The sequence below is a fragment of the Nicotiana attenuata genome, chromosome 6, assembly GCF_001879085.1.
Source record: "Nicotiana attenuata strain UT chromosome 6, NIATTr2, whole genome shotgun sequence".
NCBI lineage: Eukaryota > Viridiplantae > Streptophyta > Magnoliopsida > Solanales > Solanaceae > Nicotiana > Nicotiana attenuata.
The window spans coordinates 37,074,841-37,086,234 of NC_031994.1; the positions used below are offsets into that span (position 1 = coordinate 37,074,841).

At 40.5% G+C, this 11,394-nt stretch overlaps 2 protein-coding genes across 2 annotated transcripts; both read right to left on the bottom strand.

The window, feature by feature from the left end:
• LOC109227775 lies at positions 3,248-4,230 on the bottom strand. Its single transcript, XM_019392973.1, has 2 exons — positions 3,464-4,230; positions 3,248-3,416 (listed from the first exon to the last, which is right to left on the bottom strand). The coding sequence occupies exons 1-2, from the start codon at positions 4,228-4,230 to the stop codon at positions 3,248-3,250; spliced, it is 936 nt and encodes a 311-aa protein (XP_019248518.1).
• On the bottom strand, positions 6,148-10,915 carry LOC109226835. The gene is made up of 4 exons (XM_019391714.1): positions 10,829-10,915; positions 8,482-9,593; positions 7,520-8,190; positions 6,148-7,427 (listed from the first exon to the last, which is right to left on the bottom strand). Exons 2-4 carry the CDS (start codon positions 9,561-9,563, stop codon positions 6,409-6,411), a joined length of 2,772 nt encoding a protein of 923 aa, XP_019247259.1. The 5' UTR covers positions 9,564-9,593; positions 10,829-10,915; the 3' UTR covers positions 6,148-6,408.

Sequence of the window (11,394 nt, forward strand, 5' to 3'; positions counted from 1 at the left end):
TTCGAACGTTACGTACGACAACTGAAGGTTAAGGTCCGGTTCCCTTTACACTTACGTCGACTACGTCGTTTTGTCTTTGGGCTATGAAATTTGGGTGTGAGCACTGCCCGGGATCCCTTGAGGTCCTTAGGGAACTCTGACACACCTAGATATGAGGAAAAGCTATGAAACAATCTTGGCACTTGAGGTGATTGATTACATAACTCAGAGAGGAAGTCCTAATCAGGCTTCCTATAGTGTAACTCATTTCAATGTTGGTATGTAATAACTTGTTGTAAACAAGTATTGGGGTTGGCTAGTGAAAAGGTATAGGGTAAATATGCGCGCTATAGTTGTTAAGGGTAGAAAACATGTTATTAGGTTTATGCTCCTACTTGCGCAATAGAAACCATGCTTAGGGTTCATACATGCATTAGAAATCATGCTCTTAGGTCTCATGTTTATTGTCAGCATGTGCACCCTTACAAAATCATGTGTTAAAATCTGCTAATAATTAGCACTTTACTATTATGTTCTACGCTGCCATGTGCATTTAGAAATCTTGCTCTTAGGAAATTCTGCAATACTGCCATATGCATTTAGAAATCCTGCTCTAGGAATTCTGCATCATGAGTTTTATACATGCATCTTAGATACCATATTTTAGGATCTTATTCGTACTTGCATTCACACTTAGTGTAAACTGCTGGTTATAAAAGAGGTAAAAACAACTTCACACTTGATTATCCTGTTTAAAACAACTGGTAATAATCTCTGCATTCGTATCAACTCGAACAAAATGCTCTTAGGGTAAAGTAATTTCCAAACTGTCTTCTAATAATTCTGAATAACAGCTGCATACTATTTTACGCCTAGGCAAGCCTTAGGTAAACAATTTTAAATAAAACCAGAACCGTCTCTGCGATCAGTGTTTAATTATCAACTGTTAAAATCAGTAGGCAAGCCTGATTCGGACTTCTTTTCTGAGTCGTGTAATTGATCTGGTTCTGCTGTTATCACTTAGATACCATGCATAGGATTTAAATTCAGACTTAAATTGTGTATGAGTCATGTTGTCTATGTGCATTACCTGTGGAGGTGTATTTGAGCCTTTCGTTTATCTTCCATGTTCCCCCTTTAATTGAAGTCCTACTTGTTTTGTATGTCGCCTTAGTATTTTGCCTATAAACCTGAAGGTCTGCCTAGAACCTCTTCTTGTAGGATAGGAGTCCTAAATTCCTCCGGGATTGATAGGAAGGGACGGGTAACAACATGCAATAAGGGTCGAGACCAACCCTCGCTTTACTTACCTTCACGAGGTGGGAAAGGCTAGATATGGATATGATGACCGATGCATCAATACCATGCGTAGCCCCTTTCCAAGGAGTGATTACCGGGTATTGCATTGATGTGATCCATATTATAAACAAACCTAGGATACCCCTTTACATTCCCAAGTATGCTTAGATTGTAATTCTTTTCAAAATCTTGCTTTGTCATTAATTACTTTTCAAACACCTGTGTACTTAAACTTAAATCCCCTATTATTTGAGCCATACTTTTTTATTTACTAATTGTACAAATTCACAAAAAACTGTCTGGCCGGGAACCACACTAGTGGATCCTGAGGGGTGCCTAACACCTTCCCCTTAGGATAATTTCAAGCCCTTACCCTATCTCTGGTTACCAAACGTAGTTATAAATGAACCTTATAGGTGCCCTAACGCACCTTAAATTGTTAGGTGGCGACTCTTCAAAAAATGAAAACCCCTTTCCCAAAAGGAAAGAGTTGTCCCATACCAAAAAATATCATAAACCCGATTCCCTCCGCGAGGAAAGGAAAAAGGGGGCGCGATAGGGTGACATTGAAAGTACGATTTTAACTTTCTGGAGGCGCTTAGCAAGCGAGCGCTAATTTTTCCAAGGGAAGATACCTTGTTTCGGCCTCGCCTAGAGTTCTACTGACATAGTAAATAGGGAATTGCGTACCTTCCTCTTCTCGGACTAGGACTCCACTTACCGCCACCTCGGAAACCGCCAAGTAAAGGTACAACCGTTCATCCGCCTTCGGAGTGTGGGGCAGGGGGGACTCGAGAGGTACCATTTGAGTTCTTTCAAAGCCTGTTGGCATTCCGAGGTCCAGGAAAAGTTATTCTTCTTCTTCAACAGGGAGAAGAATCGATGGCTTTATTCAGAGAACCTCGATATGAATCGCCCCAGCGCGGCTAAATGCCTGGTCAGCCTCTGAACGACTTTGATGTTGTCCAATACAGTGATGTCTTATATGGCTTTGATTTTGTCGAGATTGATCTCGATTCGTCAATTAGATACCATGAACCCGAGGAACATTCATCCGACTCCAAATGCACACTTCTCCGAGTTCAGCGTCATATTGTATCTCTTCAATAAGTCGAAGGTTTCCTGCAAATGTTTCAACTGGTCCTCTGCTCGCAGGGACTTGACTAACATGTCGTCAATATGAACTTCCATTAATTTTCCTACTTGTTCTTCAAACATCCCATTTACTAGGCGTTGATAGGGTGGCATCGACATTATTTAATCCGAATGGCATTACGTTATAATAATAAGTGTCGAATTTAGTGATAAAGGAAGTTTTCTCTTGGTCTCCCTGGTCCATCCGAATTTGGTTGTACCCGGAATAGACATGGAGAAAACTGAGTATCTCGTGCCCGTCCGTCGCATCGATCATTAGATCGATGTTAGGCAAAGGAAAAGAATCCTTAGGGCATGCCCTGTCCAGATCTTTATAATTCCACACATTCTTAGTTTATTTCCTTTCTTAGGTACTACCACTATGTTGGCCAACCAGTCCGGGTACTAAACATCCCGAATGGATCCTATTTTAAGGAGTTTAGATACCTCGTCGTTAATGAATGTGTGCTTGATCTTGGACTGTGGTCTCCTTTTCTCCTTAACCGGGTGGAAATTCATGTCCAAACTCAGCTTATGAGTAGTTACCTCCGGCGGGATCCATGTCATGTCAAGATGGGACGAAGCGAAACAATCTATGTTAGCTATAAGAAGTTCAATGAGTTTTTTCCTGAGCTTGGGAGTTAACCCCGTACCCATGTATACCTTCCGATCGGGTAAGTGTTCGATCAATATGACTTGCTCCAGCTGCTTGACCGTCGACTTGGTGGCATCGAAATCATTGAGAGCTATGAACGACCTAGGAACTCCATAATCATCCTCCTCGCCTACTCCTCGGTCTTTTGGTTCGGTTGGGGCCGATATCGATGATTGCTACTTAATTTCTTCCTTCCTGTTCGGCTCCGTGTTCTTTGATGTTGAGATCACGGGCACTGGGATCACCTCGTCGACTGCGAACATTTCTTTTGTGGTCGGCTGCTCTCCGTGTACCGTCTTGACTCCTCTCAGCGTAGGGAACTTTAGTGCCTAGTGCAGTGTTGAGGGTACTGCCCTCATGTTAAGAACCCATGGCCTTTCAAATAAGGCGTTATACCTCTTTTCCCCTTCGATCACGTAATATTTTGTATCTTGAATTGTCCCGACGATATTCATTGGCAAAGTTATTTCTCCTTTAGTAGTTTTGCAAGCCATGTTAAATCTGTTCAACACCCGAATCGCCGGTACTATTCGATCCTGTAACCCTAATTGCTCTACGACCCTCGATTTGATGATGTTGGCCGGGCTGCCCGAATCAATCAACACATGCTTAATTTGAGATTTATTTATAAGCACAGATATCACCAGTGCATCATTATGAGGCTGTACGAATCCTTTGGTATCCTCGTCGCTGAATGAAATGGTTCCCTCCGGGATATGATCTGGGGTGCGCTTTTCCCTCGTAATAGATACTTTAGTGCACTTTATCATCGGTCCCTGTGGGACATCAACCCTTCCAATGATCATGTTGATGACGTGTTGAGGTTTTTCTTGTTCGGCCTGTTTGTTGGAGTCCCTATTCTTGAAGTGGTTTTTGGCTCGATCACTCAGAAATTCCCGGAGATGCCCGTTATTGAACAACCGGGTAACTTCTTCTCTTAATTGTCGGCAGTCCTCGGTCCTGTGGCCATGAGTGCCATGATACTTACTCATCTGGTTATGATCTCTCTGGGTAGGGTCGGATTGCAATGGTCGAGGCCACTTGGTCTCCTTGATGCATCCAATGGCTGATACGATGCTTGTTGCATCAACACTGAAGTTATACTCTGACAATCTTGGAGCTCCCCTTCCGCCGAGCGGCCTGTCGAAACCATTTTTGCTCATCAAGCCTCGAATATTAGGCCCTCAATCGCTTCTCTTTTCGTTCCTTGTAGAGTTGCGCCCCGACCCATTTCCCTTTCAATCTGCACTATACGGTTGGTATTGATCTCGGACCAGCCTTGATTTATGATCGATGACTCTCTTAGGTCTGTTGTCAGTTCTGATAGGATAAACAGACCCGAAAAGGGCTCTGAGTTGGTCGTCCTCGACTCTGATTTTTGATTGGTACCTGTTATGGATGTCGGCCCAAGTTACTGCCGAGGTACTCTACCAAGTTTTTTTTCAGCTGTTGCGAAGCCAAGGAGCTTCGGGGTTCAGTACCCGAGTGAATGCCTGAACGGCCCAATCTTCCGCAAACAGAGGTAAGTCCATCCGATCCATTTGAAATCTTGACACGAACTCCCTGAGCATCTCGTTGTCCCTTTGCTTAACCTTGAAAAGATCCGATCTTTTGGTTTCGACCTTGATGGACCCGGCATGAGCCTTTACAAAAGCATCCGCGAGCATAGCGAACGAATCAATGGAATTTGGGGGCAAGTTGTGGTACCATATCATTTCTCCTTTTGACAGAGTTTCCCCGAACTTTTTTAATAACACTGACTCGATTTCATCGTCTTCCAAGTCGTTACCTTTGATGGCGCATATGTAGGAGGTCACATGCTCATTTGGATCCGTGGTTACGTTATATTTTGGAATATCGGGCATAAAAAACCTCTTCGGGATTGGCTCCGGTGCCGCGCTCGGAGGAAAAGGCTTTTGAACAAATTTCTTGGAATCTGGGCCTTTCAATATTGGGGCCGCTCATGGGATTTGATCGACTGGGGAATTATATGTTTCCACCTTTTTGTCGTTTGCCTCAATTTTCTTTTCACCTAATTCCACCCGTTTTGTTAATGCTTCAAGCATTTTCATTACTTTAGGTCTGACATCGGACTCAGGTTCACCTGCCCTTTCAGTGATCTGCTCATTCTTTCGGGTGTCTTCCTAGGATGGTTTGGCGTCCACCCTACTGGGGGCGCGACTCTGATTTTGTAGTTGCGCTATCGCCGCCTGTTGACCTCCAACATTTCGAAGATCAAATCGCAGACTGACCCCGTCGCCTTCGCCTTCGGGCGCTCCTCGAGCCGTTGGTCGGTCTCCCCCGCGAACGCTGTTCTCGTGGTCGTAGGTAGGTTGGTTTCGATGGCCACCTGCGAGTTAGCATCGACTGGGTCTACGACTGGGAACCCGTTGGGATCAGCAGGGGCCACCTCATTACTAGGCACCAGATTGTTATTTTGGGCCAGACCCATCCTGAATGTTTAAGTGAGTGGACTGAGAATTTGACATTCTGAAGCTGACCTGAAATTGAGACCTTAAAGAATTTGTGTAAAATAGAGTGTGTTATGGAGACTTGTATCAAACCACCACTATTATCCTTAGCCCTACGGTGAGCGCCAAACTGCTGACCTTTAAAACGGATTATTTTACCCCTAGTACGATTCTATACAAGGTAAAAATCCTCCTTGTACATCAATCACTGATATGACACTGGCATCGGGCGAGATCCGCGCCGTATATCCTGTTGGGTGAGGATATCACGGTCCTCCGTTAGTAGTGTGCAACCGTTTGTAATGCTTTCCGAGGTCTCCGGAGCTCGTTCCGAGTTTGGGAGGTATTGTCTTGTCAGGCCCGGTGGTGAGCACCCCGTTCGGGCCTTAATACGAGAAGTCCCTGGCGTCGATTTCGATCCTGTGGAGTTATGTCTTCGCTTCGTTTGATACACCGGTAAATCGGGGTATATGTTACCCCGGTTTCACCAGTATACGGAAGTTTTATTCACTTCCCAGAACCAAATGAGTGGTATGCACAATATATAAAAGTACAAATAGAGAGGTACCTATTTATCTCTGTAGGGAGCTAACGAACTCCATCCAGTCATATATGTCATGTACAAATCTTAAGTTACCAAAACGATAAAAGATACATATATAGGCAGATAGAAAAGAAGAGGAGGGTACAAATAGCCACTTTTGGCTGCAAAGGGTAACTATACAAGTCTCAGTTCTGTCATCAAGAATAAGGATTATTAGTCAGTGCATCAACTTGCTCTCGCCCTAATTCCTCACTATCACTTATACCAAGTGATGTAACTTTTGGGAGCGGAAGAAAAAAAAAGGAATTGGATAAAGTGAGGAATTCTCAGAATCTTGCACAATTTGAAGGCAGACCTGTCTCATGGTTAACTTCTACTACCTCAGTTGGATTGCATTTAAGAATATCTTGCCCCAGTTTTGCTCCAGCCGCCTTTAAGCCCTTGAGAGAAACAGGCTGATTGAAGAGGTTTAATGAAGGCAATTTTGAAGCTGCAGGCATTTTCCCATTTGGCAGAAAGTTTCTCAAGTCTTCCTTCAACAATGGCACCTCAAAATCAACCTTGTTATGCTTAATCACATTTTCCTTAGCAGCGATATGAGCTCCTGGTTCCATATGATTGGTTGAAAAGCTCGTTTGATTTGGAAAGTTGGGATAAAGTGTAACATACCCTCTTAAGTACATCATATCTATTAAAAATTTCTTCCAAGAAGCTTGCCAACCATTTGTTCTTGATCTTGGGATTTGAACTGGATTTTGCTTGGCATCTTCTGTGAATCTCATGTTCATGTAAACGTAGAATTCCCGCCATTGTTTTGGAAAGAAAACTGCACCCCAACTGCAAGGCAATTGGTGGAGATAAGGTGTGTTTGGATGAATGTGCTTGAAGAAATCTGTTGCATTCCATTTAGGCCTTTCTTTTACCACTTCCACCAATCTTGGAGTATAAAGAGAGATCGCCGAGAGCTCAGGAAGTGATATTTCAGGGTCATAGTGATAGGCCAAGAGAGCATATTTAATCCAAAGGTAATAGTAAGGGGATACTTCAATGTCATCTTCAAGTAAGAGTCCAAAATCATCATCCGAGGAGGGGTACCAACTCTCGCTCACAGCTCGAATGAGGCCTCCTTGGATGATTCTCCTTCGAATAATTTTGGATCCATGAGGCCAATTAAATGTGTTGACAAGCTTTATAGTTGCCTCATCCACCTTTCTATCCATGTTGAAAGTAATAGAAACTTCGTCACCAATATAGTGTGCTTCACTGAGAGATTTGAGAAGCCTTGCTAGTGAATTAGCTCTGTTCTGTGTGATGATATTTACCGAAATTTTCATCCTATTCCAATCTGAAATAACAAATGCATTGGTCAAAATGTCAGATCAAGTGTAGACAAAAGGGAAGGGAAATATTAGGCGTAAAATCACAGTAATTTCTTACTTGGCAATGCTGTGGAACGAAGATCAGCCATCCATAGAACCTTTGGCACCGATGATTTAGGTAGAAGAACGAGCGTTGAACTGTTTGTATTAGTCTCTGTAGCCATATTTAGAGCTTTCTTCACATTAGAGTCAGCATCAGCTACTGTTATCACCAGGCTAGGATTATGAATTTTGACAAGTCCTTTCATGCTAGCATACACTGCTTGAACAACAGGCACCTCCGAATTTGAAGTTCCTAATAAAGCACCAACTCCTATATCCATAATCTTGAATCTTCTTTCTTTGCAGACTGCCTTTGGCCATTTCAAAGCTGCTGCAGCATCTTCACAAGGGCAAAAATTGCCTCCTGAGACAACAATATATGCCTTCTTTCCAACAGTTGATCTGAACTTTTCAAGAAGAGGCGCGAGAGCTTTAACTTCATCGACAGAGTGGGCATAGAAGAGTGCATCGATTTTTTCAGGATACATCGCTGCCCATTGTGTCACATAACCGGTAGAGAGTGCTCTCCACCATTGATCATCTCGGACTTGAACAACGTCCTTGAAAATTACAGTTGTTTCGGATACGTAGGCAAGTCTATGCTCACTGTCACCCCAAGTTTCTTTATCATTTGGATCTACTGGTAGCACAAATGAACCAGCATTTCTGTACTTCTGAAGCTGATAGCTGCATGTTTTTTTCCAGGAAATTGAAGTCATTAGATAACATATGAAACAAAGTTGAATAATATTTGACATCATTCATATTCATATAAAAACAAAGTTGCGCAATCTACTATATAACATATGACTAACTCACAAAACTGTATTATCCTCCCTTAGTTAAACAGATCAAATGAACTTTATGAAAGCATACATATGATTTACTAGTAATTTTTACTCAAGTAGAAAATACTTGCTATGTGAAACTTTTTTTGGCAAAAAAAAGAAAAATATTGGAATCTGTTAAAGTACATACCTTAAGTGCAAGTCTTCCCCTGTCATGAAAGTGAATGGTGTCTCAATGAAAAGTGTCTTGACAAGTTCAGCAGACATAAACCAAGAACTGGAGAGGAAATCCACCTGAACAATTTTATCCACAGTTATATTATAAGCAGGATCAGGCAAATAAAGCCCTGCTTCTTTCGATCGAAACATCCTGTAGCTTGGAAAACTAGAATCCTTCTGTCTAAAAGGCAAAATCCTACCAATGCTCCCCAAAACAGAATTCTTATACTTGTCTGTCCCTGCCACATGTGCTAGAATTTGCAGCATCTTTTTTCCAGGAATCATGTCATCATCTAGGATATATACAAGATCAGCTTCTGTTTGTAAAGCCAATTGGAATCTTCCATAGTACTTGAAATCATAACTTGAACTGATAAAACTTATTCTTGAGTCATTATATCTGTCCACAATATTCTTTAATGATTGCTCATTTGGACTTCCAAATGAAAGTACCCAAACATGATGAAATGGGAGAGTCTGGCCTAGCAAAGAGTCAAGCTGGGCACATAGTGTTTTCCTCTTGAAATGGTTCAAGATTACTGTAATTTTTGGCTTGTTTGGACCGCGCAAATCCCACTTGGACTTCATTGACATTACCTCAGAAAGAGTCTCAGCACCAAGGGACTTGCTTTGAAAAGCTAACACTTGTTGATAAAGTTCTGTCTTCAACTTGATCGTGACAGCATCGTTCGACTTCTTCTGTACAAAATCAATTTTCTCATGTTCACAGACTTCAGAGGGAGTAATTGGTTGAGTTTCAGGTCTAACAAGTGAATTAGCTTCCTGATTATAACGAGTAACGACGTGGGGTTGGATTATAAATTGCTTCCACTGCTGAGCGATTTGGGTAGTCCAACTGAAGTCTGGGTTAGTCCTTAAATCTAGAGAGGGGGTCATGTAATATAGAAGAAATGTAGCATAAACAGCAAATGAGAATTGTAAACAAGTTAAAACAGTAACAAGCCTTGTGCAACTGGTCTTTTGTTGTCTCATTTTAGCCTTTCCTCCCATAGATTCACTCACCATTCCATCTAAAGAATCCCCACTTGTCATATCAGCAATCCCGTTCAGAGTGGATTATCCCTATATATAATGTAAAATGAAGTAAAGAACAAATCTTGAAAGTAAAAACACAGTAATTGTAGGCTTATTTGAAGAGGGGAGAGAGGGAGGCTATTGCATAGGATCTTGGGCAAGAATAGTACTATATGTAGCATACACAAGTGTATGTGCAAAGCAATAAAGTTGAGCTGAAGTATGCCATAAGAAATGCAGCTAAAGGTCACATGGGATTAACTCTCTATACTTGTAAACAAATAATACAAGAACGCGTTACGTTAACTAAGTTCTCAAAGAACTCATAAACATCAAGAGCCAAGAAATTGTGAGGAAACACATCATTTAATTATAGTAAATTGATAAAAGATTACACGTAAGCCACATGTATTACACTCATTAATTTAGTACATATATCAGGTGCAAGCAAAGTTTTTCATCTGACTGTTGTAATTAATTCTAAAAACTAAGCAATTTACAGTAATTGAAAGAGGAACAGCTAAGAAGGAGCAGAAAATAGATAGGTTTCATTCCATGAAGAAGCAAAATAAAATGAGAGCTCAACTCTGTACAAATACTGATATGCCTAACTAGGGACTAGGACGTAAAGTGTCCAAATAGGAAAACTTAGTCGAGTAAATGTGTATATAACACTTCTTAAAAAGTAATTGGACTTAACTGTAACCTAGTAAAGTAATAATTAACTTATATTCCTTATGTATGTTAAGTACCACTCTCTCAACTGTATATACTACTCCCGCATGCCTGTTAATACTCCCTTCAATCTAGCTCACATCACTGACCACCCCCAATCCGTCCCCCAACAAAAAAAGAAAAAGGAAAAAGAAGCAGAGGTTTATATTGTCACAGATTAAAAAGAACAACTGAAAAGTGAATATCCATTGAACTTTATTAGAAAAGAAGCTAGCATTAATAGAATGGACAAGAAAAAGAAAAAAAACAAGAAAATGTGAAACCATTTAAAATACTGAAAATATAACATATCCACTTGAAAACATTAATCTTAAAAACACCATGATGAGATAAATTCTCTTCCAGAATACTCAAAGATCCATATTCCCTTATTTGCAAATATTCTTTAAACTAATCTGAATGTCACATTATCAAACCCAAATTCCAAGAATAGGAGAAACCAGAATACCAAATATTCCATTTTCATTTTCATAACTTAATAAAAGTAATAAGTATTTACACAATATGCAAAAGAGTACTAGCTAGGTAGAAATGCTAGTATACATTACCTTGAAAATAAAGAAACCAAGAATGTCTGAAAGAAATGGTGACAAATTAAGATGTCACTTTTCTTCTTAAGCAAATTAAGCCTCAAGATTACACCAAATGCACCAATAAAGATTGAGTATGAAGATATTTGTGCAGGGAATAATGGGTTGGTTAAGGGTTGACTTTAGCATATAATTTGTGTTGAGTACATGAACATTGCAATAAATAATATATGTGCTATTGCCTTATTGCCAAACTTGGTCTAAGTTTAACGCAAGAAGCTTTTGGCCATGGACTGATGAGGGAAAATTTTAGTAAAGTCCATTTTTTTTCTTTATCTAGAAATTACAGCGAAAAAAGCTTAAAGAGTTTTGTATATATATTTGTTGAAGAATTTGATTTGAAGTACATATAATTAACATTCCTTGATTAGAGGAAATTAATTAGGACCCTTAATCCAATTCCATAAGTTTGCTAAAGAAAATTCACTTTAACTTCATTCCCCGTTAGTTCCTTAACACAGATAACTATATTAACTGAAAAAGAGACGAAAAGGGACATTTCATTTAGCATATCTCTCAGAAAA

Excerpts from the sequence above, each read along its gene's own strand:
- LOC109227775 (XM_019392973.1), bottom strand. The coding sequence starts at position 4,230 with ATGAGCAAAAATGGTTTCGACAGGCCGCTCGGCGGAAGGGGAGCTCCA. Across the intron at positions 3,417-3,463 it reads GTGATCGAAGGGGAAAAGAG|TACCCTCAACACTGCACTAG; the intron begins GTATAACGCCTT and ends ACATGAGGGCAG.
- LOC109226835 (XM_019391714.1), bottom strand. The coding sequence starts at position 9,563 with ATGACAAGTGGGGATTCTTTAGATGGAATGGTGAGTGAATCTATGGGA. Across the intron at positions 8,191-8,481 it reads GGGGAAGACTTGCACTTAAG|CTATCAGCTTCAGAAGTACA; the intron begins GTATGTACTTTA and ends AAAAACATGCAG. Across the intron at positions 7,428-7,519 it reads TCGTTCCACAGCATTGCCAA|ATTGGAATAGGATGAAAATT; the intron begins GTAAGAAATTAC and ends TTGTTATTTCAG.